Genomic DNA, 22131 nt, shown 5'->3' on the forward strand with positions numbered 1-22131 from the left:
TGAATAGGCACTGGCACAGGAGCCACACTACAGAGCAGACAGGGTTCACAACCTCCAAGTTCATCTAGGAAGAGAAAGTTTGAATGAAGCTGAAATTTCAGTTCTAGGGTCCAACACATTCTTCCAGAGACACAATACAGTATCAAGAGAAATTCATTATTATCAGTAAAAACACACAAGAACATAACCAAGAACTACAGACTGAAGAGACTGACAGAGGTGTAAATAACAAGACACAAGTATTTATTCAGTTGAAGTTACATAACTTATGCTTCTCCAGTCATTCATAGATGGGATCAACATCTGCTCTCATCAATGGCCATTTAAATTAGGAATAATTTATTGCAACCACTGGTTCGTATCAGATTTACAATGAACAGTTCAGCTCATTATGTTCAAAGTAATTGCTGGGTATTTCAGAGAAAGAAAAAGAAATTTTCGTTATCAAGAAAGGAAAGCAGGGAAGACAAGTATCATCCTTCTTTCAAGCAGTACAAGGACCAATCCTGACAGCAACCCCAGTGATTTTAAGCACCTTTCCCTCAACCTTTCTCTGAATTGCACTAACACTTAAATATCTTCCTTCTGGACAAATTAAAAATGATCCCCAGAAGGAAGAACTTATTGTGTTTCATCTCTCTCACCAAGACAAGTAGAAGTGTGAGAAAAATTGGGGAAGATATCATAAAAGCCAAAAGCAGCTAAGCATCCAAGTTGACAAGGGACAGACTAGTCTACTATATAATGAACAGACAGACCCTTAAGGGTCAGCTCACACATAAGAACTTGTATTTATGTGCACATATGACAGATTTATAATGGCATATTGGATACCTAGAAAATATGCAGCCTGCCTTTGTTATAATAAAACGTGTTCTGATTCTAACATCTTCAGTGGGCTGTAGATCAGGATCCTTTATAAGTAAAAGGCACAGGAATGTTGCATCCCAGGACAGGCTCCACAGAACAAGACCCTCTCATCTCAGACAACACTGTCAAAAATTAATTAGTGAATAGTCTCTTAGCTGGGTAAATTGAAGCATCCTGACTGCAACAGCATCTACTTTACAATATTTTTATTTCAAATACAATGTGGTCCTTACAAAGCCTTAGTTGTATTCCTAGAATTTTCTGGGAACAGTGAATAAAACCCAATTTGGATTTTGCTGCAACAGTGTTGTGCAACATAGTACAGACACTCATGTGAAAACCAAGCATTTACAGAGAAGATTTACTGGTTTAGTTCCTGCTCTCCTTGGATCTTATTTTTTCTGCGTATTCTCTATCCAGGGGCAGAGAATTCAGCCTCATGGCACAATCTGGTCAGCCAAGCTCCACCAACACAGAAAAACAGGCCCAAGTCATCTCTGTTGGACCCTCTTTGCAGGGGTGTCTCAGGCCCAGGGCCACTGTGCCAGTCTAAGGAAGAGTTTTGTTACTGGACCTCACTGGCACCTGACAGAGCAGTGAATCACTGCAAATAAATCTTCAGCAGGGCTCAGATTTTCATCAGGTCAAGACAGAAACCTTCCACTTTCAAGGCTGAGTACAGAGCCACAGCTCAAGCACAAACATTGATAACATTGCCACAACACAGTTTTTTTAGAGCTAATACCCTGCATACACTGGAATTACAGCTATCATGCTACATCTGTAGTTCCCTCAGGTTAGGAATATATTTAGGATGAACAGTCATTTGCAAACATGCAATGAATGGCATTTTGAGCACTGTCTTTCCTATGGAAAACACCAGTCACATCTAAAAGCACCCCTGGGCACGATGCAGAGAGCCAGAACTGAGCAGGAAGGGTCAGGCCAGGCATTCAGTGGGGGCCTGTGTTTGCATGAATTCTAAAGAAACAAAGAATCTGCAAAGGGCTTGTGCATGTAGATTTAAATCATGTAGAGCTAACTGGAGTGTCCCTGCCACATCTTGGTGTATCCACCCCCAAAACATTCAGCCACCAAATTTAACTATGTTTTTAAGAAAAGACTGAGATAGGTTTTTAAACATATGGTCCATGAAATAATGTATTAATCACACAGCTAAGACATTTCCCTGCTTTACATGGGGTAAAAACATGTCTCACTATACAAAAACATTATTCTGAAAAATAGGCTAAATTATCAGTACATTCAACAACTACTTTCACACTCAGGAATTCCATGGCCTTAAGTGCCTAGTAATTAAACTTAAATAAAACCCCAAACTTTAAAGAAAACCAAAAAAAAAGAGAAAAATATAGACACATTTAAAAAGCAGCATATTAGTATGAAAAATCTAACGAAAACAGTTTGCAAAAACACACAAAAAGTTATATTAATGATCTTCTGATTAATTCTGGTGGATCTTCAAGTCTGCAAATGTTTCAAGTGACTATGACTGTGTAAAACAGAACTGTGAAAGCCTAAATTCACAGGCAAGCCTTAGGCAGACCAAAAGTTGGCTTATTTATTCTCTCAAGGACAAAACTCTTTTGCTCTTCCTCACCTTGTCTCCTTCCTAGTTCATAGATCTGCCAGACTAAAGTCAGTGACTTTATACCAGGAGCAAGTGGCACTGGGCTCAGGGGAGGGAGAGAATAAATGGAGGCTATTCTTACTTTCAGTAACACACTAAAAAGCACCACTACTGCCATTTGCTACCAAAGACACCAAATTCTCAGCAAACAAATGAACAAGAGCAAGCCAAAACAAAATATCAGAGATCTACACCCCAAGGGAACATGCCATGGGTCCAGCATAAACCAGGAGGAATTTCATACAGATATACAAATCTTACTGAAAAATGATCAAACAGGATTATTCAAATAGGATTTAAGACCTTCAAGCACATAGCAAAATTCAGCCCTCAAGACTCTTTCAAGCCACTGATATCAATGGAGTACAATGAAGTATATATAATGCATATAGTTTCGAAGGCTTTCTGGAATCAGAGGAAAACTTCAGCATAGTTACAATCTCTCTTCTCCCCCCCCCACACTGTAATTAGCTAAAGCAGCTGTCCAAATGACTATCAGCCAACTCAGAAAGTGTTCAGCTGTTCCTCCAAAGTAGAGACTGTGTCCTGGGGTTGGACAGAAACAAGCTGGGGTCAAGCAGAGGATGTGCCAAGCACTGCTGTGTGCTGTGGTTAATCAAGCAGCACACAGAGCATTTACAGCTTAGTTGGGGTCACGGGCTCTGTAGCACGGATGTGGACACTGGGAAGGCAGAGCCAGGACAGAGGCAGCTCCCTGCTGCAGTTGTCTTCATGGAATTTGATATTCAGGTAGAAATCACCCGTGTAGAGGAAGAGAAGTGATCCAAAGTACACAGAGTCTTTGGTTGGCTTTACCTGGTGAAGAGAACGCAAAAGTCAGTACATATAAATCACCAACGAGGCAAATTAATTGCAGTTTGCAATTCATTAGCTCCTTAAAAGGGTCTCAGAGCACTCCAGATTCACATCTTAATAATGCTCTCATACAAAAAGGAGTAAACATCTCATCCCCATTCTAGTAAAACTGTTACAATAAAAAATTAATCCTGTTATTCACTCATGCAGTAAATCTGTGCCACAGCTCAAGACATGAACCTTTAGGAGTCACTGATTCCAAAACAGAATATGTTTAAGGTAGACATCACCCTAAATCTCTCCTTAGACTGCATTTACCAACATCTCATAAATCATATCTCTGAATTAATGTTAAATACAAGGTTAAACACCATTTAACAGCTTAGCTACAACTAAGTTAATTCTCACTTATTACTGAGACACAATCTGACTGCAAATTCTAATCAGGATTAAGTCACTATCATTGAAATAATGAAGTTTAGCAAGAAACTTCCAAGAAACAGTAGCCATCCTGATTTTACTTGTCCAAATTAAATATACAGAGTTCACACTGTTTCTACATTCATGTATCTTCCTTCATCACAAATCCATCTACAATCCATATCTTCACAACAAATAATATATCTCAGTCCATCATTTCAGCAAGACACTTCAGTAATTTCTAACTTTAACACTCCCACCACTGTTCAGCATGTGATAACGTTTGAATTAGTATCTGCTTCCACAAGATGTTAAATCCAGTTTCAGGATGCCTAGAACTGAGTTAAAGTTACAGCAAATGCTAAGCACCAAATCAACACAAAGCCATTCCACTGGACGGAATTTCTACAAAAATTGTGAAAAAGCAGCTTCATCCCAGCAGAAAAGTCCCAATAAAGGCTGAGGCTCTGAGACGTGATCAGGGCTGTTCCCTACTAGAAAAAAATTCATCATGTGGTGAACTGGGACATGAACAATGGGGTGTGAACTGGGAAAGTGCTCCTTTGCTGAAGGACAATTTGCCAGTGCTTGGGAAGCCCTGAACAGGGATGATGGGAAGGCCATGGTGGGGAAGAGGGGAAGGCAAATGATGAGCAGAAGGTTTCAGGGGTGCAGGGAGCTCAAGCTTATTCAAGAGAGCTGAAAAATTCCAGCCACCACCTTCCATGAGGCAGATTCCCTGTAGCTTTCAGAAGTGAAGGGAATGAGCTGTTTCCATTTTCTCCTGTTGTAGTTTTAGTTTGGACTTTCATTGCTGGGTTCTTTAGCCAGGAGACATGCATGCTGTATAATCCCCTGTGTTATCAGTCTGCTCTGTTGGACCTCCCTAAACTGGAAGAAGTCCAGAGAGGAGCCACCAAGTTGTTAAAGGTACCGGAGCAGCTTTTCTATGAAGACAGGTTGAGGAAGTTGGGGTTGTTCAGCCTGGAGAAGAGAAGGTTGAGTGGAGACCTCACAGCACTTTCCAGTATTTGAAGGAGCTACAGAGAATCTGGAAAAGACTCTCAATCAGGATTAGTGATAGGGATCAAATAGTGATATGGGGATCAAATTGAAAGAGGAGAAATTCACGTATACGGAAAAAATTCTTTACTGTGAGGGTGGTGAGGCCCTGGAACAGGTTGCCTAGGGCATCTATGAATGTCCCATCCCTGAAAGTGTTCAAGGCCAGGCTGGGTGTGGCTTGGGGCAACCTGGGATAGGGGAAGGTGTCCCTGCCCATGGCAGGGGGCTTGGAATGAGATGAGCTTGAAGTTCCCTTCCAACCCAAACCATTCTGTGCTTCTATGACTCTAAACTGCAGCTCCTGCACAAGGGCCTGGCTGGTCACAGCCACATCCTCAGAGCTGGAGAGCCCAGGCTCCTTTTGGTTTTGGTGCTGAGCACTTTTGCTGACCTACAGCAAACTTGTATCAGCATCGTGTCATCCACGTGAATGATCAGAGCAGCCACAGCTGTTCCCCTGACCCTGTCCTTGGCATCTCCCCTCGTGGCTGGGTACAAGTTCTTGCCCTCTGGCACCGCGTCTGGACACGCAGAACAACATCAAGCCACGTCCCTTTTCTTTCTCCCAGGGCTGCCTGCCTGATTTCTGCCTCACTGGAGCTGATGTGGACTTCCATCCAGAGGAGGGTGAGGCAGGCACCAACGCCAGCAGTGGGTGCAGGCAAACAGCAAACAAAGCCTCCTCAGGCCCCTTAGCTTTTTCAAGCTCCTGGTCCATATTTCCTAATCTCACTGCACCATGAAGGAATATCTGTAACAGCACAGCTCAGAGCTCTTGGCAAGCAAGAAGGTGGCTTCAGACTCATCAGCATCAACACCAGACACCACATTCATGGCTTGGGCTCTACCCACATCTGTTGTACTGCCACCACTCTGTCAACACTTGTGGTTTGGAGGAGAAACGGAAGCAGAATGAGCTTGAAACCTTTGCTTTGCTTAAGTGCAGGTGGCTCTGCAGAAGTTTCAAGATGTTTCCTTCAAAACAGGAACCAACTTTGGAAAGTAAGGCTGCATCTCCAGTGGGGCTGCCTACAAACATTCCCAAAAGATCAGACATTCAGATGCAGCAGCCAGGTCAGCAGAGGGTCACATCCAGCCCAGCTGCTACACCAGGCACAGGACTAATTTAGAGGTTAAACCTACATTTAGGAGCCCAAGGCATGCAAGCTCCTACTACAAAAGGAGGATATGTAGTCAATGCAGACAGTGGAGCAAACACAGAATGGTCTCCCTAGGCAGCCTGCAGAGCCAGAATAGAGTTGCCTAAACACGGGTAATGGGATGGCCTAAGGCACTGAGACACCTGCAGAGGACTGGGAAGATGCCCAGGATGTCTTTCTTACAGGATTTCTGGCAGCACCTGGTGGCTGGTGGGATACCCACAGCACCTGTATGACAGCAAACTTCTACTTTTAGGCAACTGAATCTGAGCCCTGTGTTAATAAGCCAGGTTCTATCTGCTGCACAACACACCTCCACTGACTGATGGGAGCTTAGTGGGCCAGCACCCCTGGTGACACCTCCTCATTCAGGTGGTCTCAGTCTGGAACTGCATCCACCCAAATGTCTGCAAAGTGGATGACCACATCTAAGCCAGCTGTTCAACACAAAGATTCACCTGACCAAATGCAGAATGAGGCAAAATGTTCCCTAAACTGCATAAGCTCTGATGACTTGCTCAGCCACTCAGAGGGGCTTGTCCAGGTGGTCACCTCCGTAGCCGGCAGGAGACACCACCCCACTGACTGCAGTGTGTGACCCCGATAAACTGTGAGGAGCACAACTCGTGCCTGACCCAGACCAAATTCGTGTTGTCCTTCAGTCCAGCAGCACACAGCTCTGGTAGTGCCCCTGCCCAGATATGTGCCTGTATGTGTGTTGAATCATTCATCAGGATGCTGACATTCCTGAGCCAGGGCAGAGTTAAAACAGGTTTTGTTAAAATTCCACCATTCATGGAAACAAAGATGAGCAGCTTGTACCTCAGAAAATAATGATCGAAAATGAAGGGAAAAAAGACCACATTACTCCTTTGTTCCACCAAGATAGAAGAAAAATTAAGTTTCTAGCTCCATCCTAATCCTTCCCTGATTTAGGCTACCATGTGGGACTGCGATTGCTTAGAACTAATTACTACTTATTTATACTGCTGTAGTACTTAGGGAGCTCAGTTGGAGATTAGGGCTGGTGCCAGCTACTGCTCGCTGCCCCAAAGAGTTTACAGTGTGAATAAAACAGTGCCAAGAAAAATAATTTGTTCCAGATGGGCCACAGAGGACCTGCCAGGAGTGAGCAAATGTTCACCATGGCTTCTGAGCTCATTCAAAATGACCATCTACTAATGAATTTCTCCTCATCTCTCACTACCAATCGCTTGAGCTTGTGCGTGATAACACACACAGGAAAAATCCTGCTTGAGAATTAAGTAATGGCACAAGCAGGGACAGCAAGGGAGGATGAAATGCTGGAAGTTACAGGATTCTCCATAAAAAACAATATTTTTGCTTTTAATTTGGCCAAAAGCAACTGTCTGATCACCTAAATATTCGACATTGATAAGAACTAAAAAAATTTGATAATAGGGCAAAAGATACACTTTATATTGTGAAGCAAGGAAAAAAAAATAAATAAATCCACTGTATTTTAATGGGTAGGTTCCACCATGTTAACTTGTGCTTCAAAATCACCCACTGAACAAAAAATGTCAAATATTTAAGTCATAATGGAGAAAATCACTTTTTCTGTCAAATACAGAGAAAAGTAAGGGTAGCCAAATTAGAAGTTTTGCTTAAAAATACAGATTTTACATAATTTAAAATGCATGGAAATAACTCAATATACTTTATAAATTTCCAGAAAAGACTTTGCTTTTTGAAGTAGCATATCCCAGCAGAAACTTGTGACACAAACCCAAGCTGCTGCATTGAGCTGAGGTAAAAGCACAAAGAGGTGAATAAGCATCATTACATTACTTCCAAGATAAATCTTCTAACTTGGACTTCAGGCCACAAGAAAGGGAAATACAAAATTGTGTGACTTTTACCCTTTCAAAGGTTTATATTCACACTGCAAAGCAGCATGTGCATCCTGAAAATTCCTGTATATATTCCCTGTCTTCCAGGTAGCAGCAGAAACGGCTTTGAGACTTTTTAGTCTGGAATCAAAAACAATGCTGAATTTTTGAGCATGAGACTTAACATGAAACTAAGATTTAGGAAGGCAGAGGGATCTGTTGGGTTTTTCTTGTACCAATAATGAAGTTTCTGCATGACAACAGAGTGAATTTCCAGGGTGTGAGGAGTATCTGCCCTTGCTGTAATACCTGATGCTCCCACTCACTCTTGACCACGCACCAGTGGTACACCAAACCAGACTTGATTCTTCATCCTTCCTCCCACCCAGCTCAGCCCTGCAATTAATCATGTCAGCATCCCTGTGCTAGTGTCAGTGTGAAGTCAGCCCAATTAACTTCAACTGCTGACCAATGTAGTTTTTGCTAAACTGGGGAACTTTGTATGAAAACAAGTGCTCACAGTGTCTGTCCTGATGGGCCTGCTGGGGGAAGAGGGGAGCATCTTTCACAAGCACCTGGAAAAGGGCAGCACCTCAAGCCACCTCCACTAAACAAGAAAAATAGTCAAATGCCCATGACCTCAGGTTAAAAAAATGATGGGGACATTTTTAACAGCTTCCACACAGCAGCACTGAGTTGAAAACCAGCAGGGAATCTGGTCCAGTATTTCAACTTTTGTTTACAAAAAGGAGAAATTCTGGTTGTCTTTCATCCCACCCAGCCACGAGCTTCTTTGGTTTTTTAACCAGTGTCTGTCTGACTTTTGGCCAAACTCAGAGCATAAGCACAATTCTGAACATGGTGGTTCTTCCCTGAAGCATCAAATGCACAAATCAGGGCTTTCCCATTGTCCCCCCCAAACAAGTGGAACTTTCTGAAATCTACTTTCTATTCCTAAATTAGTTATTATGAGGGAAGAAAGGGCCTCTGGAAGACATAAAGGATTTTCTTCCACAGTCAGGGCTCTACGTCCCAAAGAAACATGACCAAGCACTTTCCCTAGGAGCCTGTGTAGTGTCAACTGTACACATTGTGAAATGTAACACTTCTTGTCTGAGAATCAACATTTTATTCATTTCACCTTTTTGTATGGAAAGGAGGACAAGCAGCAGAAAACAATTCTATTTTTAACTTCCTGGGGACTGTGTTTACAGGAGAAATGTCAAAATACTGAGCAATGGGGCAAAAGCAGGGACCGTAACGTATGAGAAGGCCACCTGGGCAGGCATCAGGGATGTGACCTCCTGACTTTTTGCCCCGTAGGAGACTCAATCAGAAGGTAGGAATACATCACACTGACATCTCCCTTTTCCCTCATTAGCCTGGAGGGTCAGGCCCTTTGGCAGCTGGGCATCCAAACACCACCACTCTGATTAAAAACTCCGCATTGTCAGAATCAGAGTCAAAGAAAGCCATCCCTGGATGATTTCTGTTGACATATTTAAATTATTCAGCTATAAGAATGAAGTTAGCCCCCATTAAAATTCAAGGTGATGGTATATTTCATGCTCATTAGCTTTTAGAAATACTTTCTCCCGTGATGCGTAATTGAAAAATATGCATGGTGACTATCTCTGTGGTTAACCTTTAATTTCTTTCAAGCTAAGGTTCACTTATATATTTAATTTTGACAGATATATTTTATTACCAATCTGAAGAGCTGACCTAAAAAAAAGGTCCTAAGCACTATCCCAAATACTCACCCCCTTCTTCATGTTTATTTCAGGAGTTATCAGAAATGCTGCTCATTTCATTCTGCAGCACTGCCTGAAAATTTTCATTCCAGGTATTTTGTCACTGTATTTTTCAGAGGGAAGGATGTGGGAGAGAGTAGCATTATCTGTATTTTCAGTGTCTTACCTTAGAAGTGAAAAGCTCCTAGACTTGAATTTTTCAGAGAAACTTAGAGAAAAGTCATAATCTCAAATTTTTTTAAAAGGTTGTTTTGTTTTGTTTTTCTTCTTTTTAAGCATTTCTGTATGGTTTTATAAAAGCATGCTATGCATGCAGGAAATGAACCACCTCATCACATTGCCCATTAATGCTTAGCATTTTCTTTTTGCAGTCAGTTGCATTTCCTCAGGACCTGACTAAAACTGATTTGCTGAGTTCCTTGGCTCAGCCTGGGGAATGTTTCTTATGGACTAAAGAAAAGTTATTTAAAATCTATTACTGCAGGCTGGGCTGGGTGACTCAGGGGACTGGTATTGAACATTCAATATGGTATTGAACATTCAATCTAGGGTTACCCCTTCACATTCAGCCAGAGCTGGGGTGACCAGAAGTTCCTGTCTCTGATAATTTTTCTAGTGGTTTACATGGTAGGAAATTGCAGTCTTAAACAATTTCAGAGAGACCATTCCTGATAAACACAACACCACTGTTAGCAACAGCTACCATAATCACGGGGCTTTCCAAAAATTAATCTGCTTTAAAATGCACAATAGAGTAATGAAGCCCCTTTCAAATGCACATCATTCAAAATGCTGATACTTGTGATAAAACAACTCACGGTATCGATGTAGAAGGTGTTGGAGCCCACAAAGGTGATGGCATCCTGCAGGTCGTAGTTGTGCACCCCATTCTGGTAATCCTGGTAGGGCATCATGGTCAGAGCAAAGGGCCCCACGCTGTGCTTGCTCCAGTTGGTCAACTTCACCTGCAAGGGGACAGGGTCCCCCACCTGGCACGTCACCACCACGTCGCAGTCACAGACCTTGCCATCAACCAGGATGTCTGCAAATCAAAGAAACAAGTCCTCATTAGGCTGGACACCTGCTTCAGAAATGGCATTAATCCTGACAGGAGACTCAACAAGAAAAAAAAACAACCTCAATGAAACCGGGAGTGTGGGACAATTAATTTTGGGAAAGAAAACCCAGTGTTGTGCCATTGTGCAGGGTACCTTCTTGAGAAAAACCAGCTCATGAGGGCCTGATATCTGTCCACAGCTGTTGAGCTATGAAAAAAAACCCAATTATGATCTATACACAGGCACCAGAAGATATTTTTTAAACTCCTCCCTTGAAGGCCAAAGCCACAGACCATTTCTCATGGTGCTACAAATCAACAGTGTGAGGTGAAGGGAAATACAAACAGGAACCATCAATACAAACAGCAGCTAAAGAGATCCAGGGCTGGAGGCCCATGTTCATGTGTTACAGCCAGAATAAATCCTTCTGTATGGAGGTGAGCATTTGGACCAGAACAGACATTGGCAGAATTTGCAATGTAATACATATAATATAATGCAGATTATTAGGAAAAGAGGGATTTTAAAATTATACTAGAGTACTACAAGCTTGTTCACTCTTTGCACTTTAAATCACTCTGGGATTTCTATTTTTAATTTTCTACTTTTCTTTCCCTTTCTGGGACAGCAGAAAATATAAAGCCTCTAAATTGGTTACTGCTGGGACAATGACAGCCGGAGTAATGTGTCCATTAACCTTGCCCATTTGCTTATACAGAACCAAAATGTTTCATTACCAACACACTATGAAATTGCCAGTCCAATTCCCTGCTCTGAAAGGGCTCCCAGTTGTGCAGTATTACTGTATTTTTCAGATGAGGGTTATCTCCAATGCACTATTAATACAGGAACATTTCTATTTCACTTTGGGTTCATGTTCAGAGATAAGAGAAAGCCCTGGGCACATGTAAGAAAGCATCCTTTGTGTGAATACCTATCCCCACAATTTCATATGCCCGTGAGGCATTTCCATCACTCCAGCTCCTCCTCGGTTGCTTGCCTTTTGACATACATCATATTATTCCTCTGCATAGGATTTACATTAGTAATATCCCCTCTTCAAGGAAAGACACTATTTTTATGCTTCAGGAGTTTTCACAGAAAAAAAAAAAAACAAAACAAAACACCAAAGTAATTTATTTTAACTTAGTTTTGTTTTGTTGCCTTAAACAATAAGTACAAAATGATGCATGTTCTTGTGATGCTCTTTAGCCTGGCAAACTGAACAAGCCTCAACACAGCCACTGGATAAAAAATAAACTAAAGCTATTTCCAGAGAAGAAAAAAGTTCAGAAAGGAACATTTATTCCAGAGATCAGGCCAGAAAAGCTGTGGCATCCAGATGAAAACCTCTGCTTGACCAAAGCTGCCCAAATGCAGCAGCATCAGATACAAGAGGTTTGGCAAAAAGAGCACAAAAAACCCTTCAGTGTTCAAGCTGAAGCTATCCAAAACCAGTGCTGGTGTCCCAGTTGGAACAGCCCCTGTTCCAAAATTTTATTTTTTTTTTTGACAATGAGAACACTGTTGAGGAGTGAGAATGGAGTGCTGTATCCAGTTCTGGGCTCCTCATTACAAGAGAGACATGGGCACACAGGAGAGACTCCAATGCAGGGTCATGAAGAGGATTAAGGGATTGTGCATCTCTCCGTGAGGACAGGATGTGAGAGCTGGGATTGCTCAGGCTGGGGAAGGCTCCAGGGGATCTCAGCAATGTAGATGAACACCTGGAAGGAGGGTGCAAAGGGGACAGAGCCTGACTCTTTGATTCAGTGCTGCCCAGTGGCAGGATCAGAAGAAATGTGCACACACTGCAACACAGGAGCTTCCCTCTGACCATCAGAAAATGCTTTCTTTACTGTAAAGGTGAGCCAGTGCTGGCACAGGATGCCCAGGGACATTGTGGAGCCTCCATTCCTGGAGATACCCAAAAGCCATCTGCACATGGCCCATGGCAAGTGGCTTTAGGTGGCCCTGCTTGAACAGGGACAGGACCACATGATTTCCAGAGGTCCCTGCCCATCTCTGTGATTCTCTGAAGGGAAGTGATTAACACCACTGCATTTTAGGGAAGGGCTAGAAAACCTTGTTGGCAATCTTTGGATTTCTTCTGCAACAGCACACTCTATGGCCACGGGCTGTCCTGCCCAACATAATCCATTTGCTTCTTGCAGTATTGCCCTGAGATCATGGAGGTTGTGGTTATAATGGTATCCCATTATCAGGGACTAAGTGACTTGAATTTCTCAAAACACAAAGAACATGTGTCTGTGGATAACCTTTATGCTTCCCAGTCTCTTGGCACAGAGCTGAAGTCCAGTTGCTTCCTTCAAAAGCAGTGCATTTATATCAATTCATTACTTCAAACCAGTTTGTGTTTTCAAGCTTCTCTCTGCAAGGTGACTCTTTAATTAACTAAAAAGAAAATTTAAAAAAAAATCCCACTTTTTTTTTTGCTTCCTCCATCCAGTGAGTTTTACAGCTGCACAAAGGGTTAGATCCCCAGACCAGAAAAAATCTTTGGAAATACTCCCTAAGCTTAGTGGATGAATCTGTATTTTCATGCTGCTCATCAGTTGCATTTTAGCTTCAATGGTCTGCTGGAGGAATTATAAATGAACCCTTTGCCCTCTATCTCTACCTTTGTATCTAATAATAGCTCAGAGCATTTATTTCAAATATCTTCATGAGAAAATAGAAAATCCAAACAAAAGGGAAGCAATTAAGTCTGGATCAACTAGATTGATTTTTTTTTTTTTTGCATCCCTAAAAAAAAAATAAAATAAAGAATTAAATTCATTTAGATTGATTTAAGAGTGTGTGTGTGTGTGTGCACACATGTTTGTGTACATACTGAGAGATAATTTCCTTCCTTCCCAGAGCACACTTCCCTCCTGCAGTACCGGAGCCAAGGATCTCAGTGAGATGTCAGATGAGAAAGCACACATGGCTGGCGTGCAAAATACTATGGAAAGGAGTGTTTAAAAACAGCCCCCTTTCATCAGAGAGAACAGCTTGGTTTGACAGGCAGCTTTACTCCCTTCCTGACACAGAAAACATCTCATGGACCATACGGATTTGCTTTAATATTTTCATCCATGAGCAGAGGAGAAGCCATGTGCACAGGGTCCCGTTTCTGCAGATTCAGCTCACTCACACAGATGGCATATAAAAGCTGAGACTGCTCACACCACTGCTGTGAGAGTGAATCATTATTGGCTTCAGAGTACAGGAGCTCTGAATCAGAAGATGCAGTCTCTAGCGCAGAAATCAGTCGTGGCTGCATCTCCATCCTACAAAGACTGAGATTCGAGAGAAACAGCACTTCAGAAAATTAGAAGGACCAAGTTTAATTCCAACTGCATATATAAATTGCATTTTAAAAGTGGCAGCATAAAATCTGGATGACAGAAGGGGAAAAAAAAAAGCATAAATACCTATCAATCTCACAATCTCCTTCTAATTAAAAGTTAAATCATTTTTGAAGTAATGCAATAAGCCAACAGAATGCTGTACTCCCCACCCCTTTTCCTGTTCGTTTACCTACAATGTTCACTATGTTGGCATCCTTGGGTGCCAACATTTCCCTGCAATGCCTGACAGCCATGGAAAAAAAGGAAAGACTTTGTCACTACCACACATTAATGAACAGGCACGGGGCTGTTCTCTTCCCTCTAGAATCTTCCCTAAGTGATTATTGTATCAAGGGAGAAAATATTATCCAACACATTTTGGAAGCCAGAGGATGATGCTGCTACAACCACTGAGAAGAGTGATTGGAAAGCCTTGCTTTTTCATTGACAGCCTTTGCCAAGCCTTTTAGGATCTCCATGAATTAATCTTTAAGATGGAAAAACTATTTCATGGCCCAGCTGATGGGTGATGCTTACTGACACCAAAGGAAGTCTATGACAGACCATTATGTGAAAATAATACATCAATATTCTTCTAATGTCTTTCTTTCAGGACCTCAGAACTTTCAAGAAAGGGGAATGAATGTTACTAACAGGAAGATAATGACTATCCCACAAGAAAAACATCATTTACCATCACCTCCCAGGTGCACTTCTGTGCACATCAACCAAAGGAGCTGCTTGGAAATGAATACCAACCATTAATAACATTTTGTGTTATTTACTCTGCTCATATTAACACATAGTAAGTTGTTCTTGCCACTTTCTCAAGTTCCCATGCAAGAACTTACAACTCTTGGTCCCCCTGTATATCAAGTGTCCTGAGTCATGGCTAATTACTTTTTCACACCCAAGTCCTTCTTTGCCACTGTCAAAGTTTAATTTTGGAAATCCACATAAATACATTAATCCCACTGGAAATGCATATTCCAGCAATGTTTTCTCTCCTCACTTATTTGTGATATTTTTTTGATTGAACTGATTTTGAAAAACATGCTGCAGAGAAAGGCAGGGTGGTTTTGCTCATCTTTACAGGGGGTGGATGGAGAAATTTCCATTGGATATTTCTCTTTAAAATGGATGTTGAATCCCCAGCTGGTGTACACATACTGGCCTCTGCCATCCTCTGCAGCTGGGAACTTGACCCAGGACTTCCTCACAGAGGAATTGCTCAAACAAGTTGGCCAACAAAACTCAAGGTGTGCGATGCCCAGATAAGTAAATACCACTCACATAAAAGGTAAAAGAGATCTTTAAAACCAGAAAATCAAGTCTTGCCTAGCTATGCTGTTATAGTTAGGGTACTCTGTCAATCAACCATTGCAATTGTTAATTAAAAAATAATAAGTTTACTCATCTGGGTCTGTGAAACAGGAGAGCCTTGGCCTGGGGAGGGGAAAGGAGCAGTAGCATCACTGACATCTCTGGATAATGTCCATCAGGTACTTCGATGGAGAAAAGCTAAAGACCCAGAGCCCATGCTAGAATTACTGCAATGAAGGTCTCATGGAATGATTCAGTTTTTTCTGTGTTCAAAAAAATCTAAAATGCTGATTAAAATGTTTTCCCAGGTCAGCTTTCCTTCTAATGGCCTTAAAAGAACACAGAAAGCTCCAGCCATGCTGTCTGGAACACTTTTCTATATTTCTTTATTTTCCCCTTTACCTTTTTTGAAAGAGTATTTGTTTAGGGCTTTGCAAGGAACTTAACAATGAAAAGGGAATTTTTAAAAAAATAATTTATTTGGAAGTAGGTTTAATCAATTCTCTCTATTTCTGATCTTACATTTTATCCAGGTGCAAGAAAAGATCAGAAAGGAGGAAAAAATCTGTACTACAAACTCTCTGCACAGAGCAGATCCTGCCTGTCTCCACACAAGCAAGTTTCCCATCCTTCCCCTCATGCTCTGTGTCAAGTCAGCAACAGATTTATCAGCCTGGTTTTTAGGGCAGCTTAGAGGAGCAGGTGACATGGGGCATTCTACTGAGACAACAGGATCCCTGGATTTTCCTGTCTCCTCTAAAGTATGCACCTAAACACTGTTTCTCTCTCCCCTCTTTGCACTTGTTCTCCCTAATGTTGACCAGTTTCCTTTCATTTTTCAAACTGTTCCTGCAAATTATTTGCATGCAGAGAGACAGATTTCATTGCATTCATTTGTCCATGATGAGGTCCTGCAGTACTTTCAGAGCTGAATACATCCATACAAAAGATAATTCTATGAATATAAAAACTGTGTTCTCTGTCACTTTCATCAGGAAAATGCTGAATGGTTATTTAATAACACAAGACCCTCCTAGCTACTTGCATTAAACCTTCTGTCTGTGATTTGGACCTGCTCTTTGCACCAAACCTGAACATCTTAATTTGGAATAGCATCCTCATATTCATTCATTGTTATACTGACACAATAGCGAGGCAAATTCAGCCCCTGCTGAATTTCCCTGCAGTCAGTAGTACCAGAGCACAGAGGTATACAGATATTTGCGTTATAACAGGTTCAAGCTACACAGATATCTCACTTTGTCAACCACTGCTAGTCCTGTCCTAAAAACTGCCCTTACACTCAGAGCCTGCTGCTCCAAACCCACTGTGGGCCTGAAGAGTTCAGCTGCTCTTTGGGTCAAGGCCCTTGGACAGTGATGAATGAAAAATACAGAAAAAGGATATGAACAAACTATTGCAGCTTCCTGCAAGCACCAACAACCCAGAGACCTTGAGCCAACATGGGGGCATGAACCAGAAAACAGGAAATTTGGCAGAGGATGGGATAACTGCACATGAATATAGGCTGGTGAAAGAGGCAATTGCTTTCACAAGACCTCTGAGCTGCCCCATTCCTGGCAGATTTCCCATTCCCAAACATTTTAGAATTAAATTAAGGATACTTCATTCACTCCAAAAGCAATTAAAAAGAAAAACACATTTAAAATATAGTTCTAGCAACAATAAGCAATTAGTCTTTGATAATTGTCCATGTCTTCCTATTTAATCACTCTTTTGCAGTGCCCAGTATGCTGATGACAGATCCCAACTGGTCCCATTATTGTTCTTGCCAGATTGTTCCCAGTTTGTGTCTGTTCTTAACTCTGTGATGGCAATGGGCTGAGGATGCTGCAGCATCCCATGGGACTCGCTTGCAAAAGGATTCCTCAACCTTGTTACTTGCCCTGAGTAAGATTTCTTCCTCCAAATCAGTGCAGTGTTTATGTCCAATTTTAAACTCCAAGACATGTGACCAGCATTCAGTTTTAGCACTACTTGATCTTGGCTATGAACATCCAAATGTGGTACAACCTTCTCCCATTAACTCCAAGTAATAGGGCCGTGCTGGCTGAGGAGGGAAGCACGAACACGACTCGTGCTCTGGGGTTTGACTGCCTCCAGCTTCTGCTTGGGATCTTAAACCTGAATGCACATTAACCACAGATTTATTTCAGAAATGTGTCAGTTCAGTTTAACCTCCCTGGTTTTGGTGGGAGTTATTTTACTTCACACATGCCTTTTATGACAGACATTTCTCCTTCCCTAAGAAATTGCTGGCACAAGGATGGCACCTGCTTGTCTCATCCTCTGGCAGCCAAGATAACCTGTGATTTGGTGCTTTGCCCAACTTTCTACCAAGTGAAAATCACTTCAGAGTTTATAGTGCTTGTGTCCAGTCCTAATCTAAATGAGCAAAGGGAGATCCTTAAAATTTTAAGATGCTCAAAGCTCTGTGTTTTCCAGTAAGCCTGAATTCCTTTTGACTTATTTTAAAACATTCCATGATATGGCCCCAGCTTGCTTACGTAGTCTCATTTATGAATGTGGGCCAAGCCTTTTTTATCTGCTCATCACAAGCAGGTTTGACAAAATTTCTTTTCATTATCTGCTACACAGGCAGGAGGTCAGGCTGGCATACAGTGTGTGTCTTGTGTGTGAAATTTCACAAGCCTGGGATTTGTATGTTATTTTAAGTTATTGAAAACTTTATTTCTATAGCTTGTCTGTGTCAGGACTACTTTCAGAGCATTCTTATCCAGCCCTGTGAGGAAAAAAAAACAAAGGATAAAAGGCCTATATTACATTTAAACAAAACTAAAACGTATTAGGATGTATCATATAACACTGGTTTTGGTATATTGGCAGCTTTGTGCAAAACCTCTGCAGAAACTGAACTGAATCATAGAACACCCTGAATGAGAAGGGAACACACATGGATCATTGAGTCCAACTTCTGTCTCTGAACAGCACAGACCTAAAAATTACACCATGACATGATTTAACCTACAGTTTATTGAAAGCAAATCATCTCTTTCCTCACTGGTTGCTTAATGAGACTTTAAATTTTCTCCTTTTTTCTTGTCATTCTGCAGTGATGGATGTTGGACAAACCTCCCTCTCCACAGAAAAGATTTTGAAAAGCCTCATGCCAACTTTGTCAGAGTGTCTGACTTGTGGCTGCAAAAGTTCATGGTAAAAAAGAAGCCTATAGCATTTTGAGCTGTTTTGGGAGCATGTCTTCAGCCTCAGAACAGGTTTAGTCTAGACACTGTATTGCAGACCTCCAGGGAGTGTTACCTGCTCTAGAAATCAGTGATAAGAGCAGTGAATTGTGGCACATTTGCTATCGAGATGGCAATGAACTACAACTGCTCCAAGAGAAGTAATGCCTATCTAACAGCAGAGACACAAAACTGGGCTCCTGTGCTCAATTGTGTGCATGCAAAGTCAAATATGTGAGTTCAGTCACACAGCTTTCTTACCCAAAATCTCACGGAATATGGCAATATGGAAATGGAATTTTTTAATATTTTTTTTTAAATTTTATTTTCTACCATTTCAAGTGGAATCAGTATTTTCTGCATTACCCATTCAACAGGCACACAGTGATGCTCTGGACTCTTACAGAGATCGTACCTATCAGGGAGTTATTTTGTTATTTTTTTAAACTGCTAGTTAAACTAATCCTATGTGCAGTACACTTGTCTTTTTTGAGGCCTGTATGAAGAGATGTGTGAGGGACTGTCTGAAGCAGAAGGAACTCAAATGCAGATGAGAAGAGAGATGAGACAGCAGTATATCCTCACACCCAGATGTACAGAGGCACTGATGCAAGGCTCTTTAAGTAAGCAAAAAAAGTTATACTGCTTATTTGAAGAAAAACTGTGGGTCTGTGACTCATTTTCCATACTTGTCTTAAAAAAGAACCACGAAACACTGCATGAGATGTCCAGGCCATTAGAGTTTTTGTGTCTGGAGCAGCCACAGCCTGGTACGAGATAATGTATAACCCCCTATTAACAGGCAGGTAGATGATTTACCACATTTCAGTGGCTGTGTAAACACCAGCAGTAGGACACTGAGCCTCAGGGGCCTCCTTTAGCCCAGCCACGACTGAAATGCAATGAGCTGAGCTAAATGAGGGGCATCAACCCAGGCCAGGCACAGACGCTGCCATTGCTGCACTCTCTGTGGTTACCACACTACCCGTGCCTGATGTCCACACACTGGGGGTGCTCAGAAGCAGAGGTGCCCCCTAAAACGAACAAATTCTTCATGAAGTTTCTTTAAATCTCACTCACAGCTTATTTGAGTCTGATGACTCTCAGTTGTTTCACTTGCCAATGGACTGTGTTAATTTTTTCCCATTTTCCCCATGTATGATAAACCCACTTTTGTATTAAGGCATGAGACAATAATCCAGGCAGATGCAAGCTGGAAACTCTCAAACCCTCCTATGACTTCTTTATTCTGAGTGCATCCTGCTTCTATATCATGATGTGTCTCAAAATCCAATTTGAATGCACAAAAGAACTACAGTAATAGATATATGTAGATGGAAGTTTCCAGTTGCCCTCTGTGACACTAATCCATATTTTTCCTTGCTAGATTGGATACAAACACTCAAATAACAAACAAGCTTACAGAAAACAAGGAGTCCTTAAACCTAGAGTCATCAAATCAAACTACTTTTGGCCTTTCTTGGAAATATTTCTGTTAATAATTTACTGCCTCAAAAACTGAACATGCTCAAAACCTAGCTCCTGAATTTTTCATGAAATCCTTTTCTCCTCGAACCTGTCTTAATTTCAGAAATAAAATCAGACTGCTTCCTGCCAATCTCAGCTTTCACATTGACTTGATATCCTCTCATGACTCATACCTCCAGCCTGTGATTAAATCCTGATGCCACTTTCTAGAAAACTTCTCCAAAACTGACCTTTTTGCTCTGCCTACACTGCCAAACCCTCCTCTGAGATCAAACTGGATTATATGCCTTAAAAATTAAAGTCACTTCATCTCTGCTTTTGACACCTCCAAACTTTCTATTCTCCTGAAGCCCTTGCACCAAATATCATCCCATCCATGACCAGGCTATGTCCACAAGACACCCTGCATGGACCTCATTCCCATCTTTCCAGATACAGAGGTAAAGCTCAGCCCAGGCTAAATTCCCACAGAATGACCCATCTTTTCCTGTGCCAGCTGAAACCCACAGAAATAACCACAGAAACCTGGTGATTGCTGCAGAGGTGGCAAATTGTGCTCACTGCTACCTGTTGGCTACAACCTGTGTTCAAAACTACTTCTCTCTCATTACTCTATTATTTTTCCCATTCCTCCTCCCTGCTCACCCTTTTTCTTACATATACCATATGTATCTTTATAGCATACAGCACAGACATACATATATTTATATGTTTGTGTATATATCTATATATTTATATAGACGTAAAATGACAGACTACAAGCACTCAGGGATAAAGACTATAATCTATTAGGGACCAAAATACTCATGTTCCTAAGAGCTTAGCAGAACAATTTGTATGGCACCTAGAACTACACAGACCTATTTTCCTGGGATTTGAAGATGGCACTGCTAGAGAATCAGAAACAATTAAATAAAAGAAAAAAAAACAAAAAGCAAACCCAAACCTATCCCTAATTAAATTAAAAATTTATTTATTTATGTATCTCAACTCTCAAATCTGGTGGGGCAAGGAAGTGAGCACTGTACCAGCTTTCCACATGGGGACACTGAGACATTTTAGGAAGGAGTTAACCTGTCCTAGGGAGAGAAGTGAGGAGTTTTCACTAAGCAGAAATGAACTAATAAGCTACCAAAAAGAACTAAGAGGGGAAGGTGACTTCCAGAAGATAGAGAAAAAACGTCTTAATTGTAAGTTTTCAAAATCCCCATGCTGGCTCATTGAGGTACCAGCTTCTTATGGGAATAACTCTTACACTAAACCAAAGGTAAAGCCTGAGGATTTATAGGACATGCAGGAAGAGTGTAGAGGGGATAAAAGAAAACCCAAACACAAGGAAAAGTAAATTGAAATAAAAATAATGCTGTTTAAAGGAGAATTCTCTGAGAAAAGGCTTAATGTAAGAGCCTAGAAATCCTTTCTTTCCCATCACTGCATTTTGAGGGAAACCTCAAATATCAGCACAAACAGAGTGCACAGAGGATGAAAACTTTGTGTTTAAATAAAACTGCAAAAATGACATTGTGGGGAAAAGAAAAGAAATGCTGAGTTCAGCTAGACAGAGTCAAAAATTAAATCCACTCCCTACCCAAGACTATGAGCCATGCCTTGGGCTTCATTTGTCAATTTGCAAAGCATTCCTGCAAACCCCTCTCCTTTTCACTGACAACCCGGGAGGCAAAACCTCGCTCAAACCCCGCAACCGTGCTCCAGCCTGGAGAGCTGCTGGGAAAATGAGCAGTGAGCAGGTGTCAAATTCTGTCCTTTTATCTCTGGCTTTAAAAGACACACACAATTATGTGCAGCAGCTGATTAAGTCACTTTTTTAAGAATTATTTTCCCAAGGCTCTGTGCACAGGCCAACCAGAGCTATCAGGTCATCTGCAGACACAGTATGGTGGCTGTTCCACCATAGAGACACATGGACATAGAAACAGATGAGAAACTATTAATTCCTCATCCTCCATGTCAGGCAAAGGGCCCTTCATGTCTGACAAGGCCTCTCTGGCACAATCTTTCCACGGTTTATGTATTTTGAGATTATTTGGGTATGTTTGATACACATTAGTAGAATGCCTGGGAAATGAAATGAGATT

At 41.5% G+C, this 22131-nt stretch overlaps 1 protein-coding gene across 4 annotated transcripts in view; it reads right to left on the bottom strand.

Moving 5' to 3' along the window:
* Positions 1 to 226: 226 nt before the first annotated feature.
* The window catches only part of TRAPPC9 (trafficking protein particle complex subunit 9), a 451266-nt gene continuing 429361 nt past the window's right edge, over positions 227 to 22131 (bottom strand). For all 4 annotated transcript variants that reach the window (XM_058832179.1, XM_058832180.1, XM_058832181.1 and 1 more), the window contains 2 exons: positions 10408 to 10631; positions 227 to 3337 (listed from right to left, as the gene is read on the bottom strand). In XM_058832179.1, the coding sequence (XP_058688162.1) occupies positions 3158 to 3337; positions 10408 to 10631 (404 nt within the window). In that variant the 3' untranslated portion in view covers positions 227 to 3157. The remainder of the gene's footprint in view (positions 3338 to 10407; positions 10632 to 22131) is intronic.

Source organism: Poecile atricapillus, chromosome 2 (assembly GCF_030490865.1).
Source record: "Poecile atricapillus isolate bPoeAtr1 chromosome 2, bPoeAtr1.hap1, whole genome shotgun sequence".
Lineage (NCBI taxonomy): Eukaryota > Metazoa > Chordata > Aves > Passeriformes > Paridae > Poecile > Poecile atricapillus.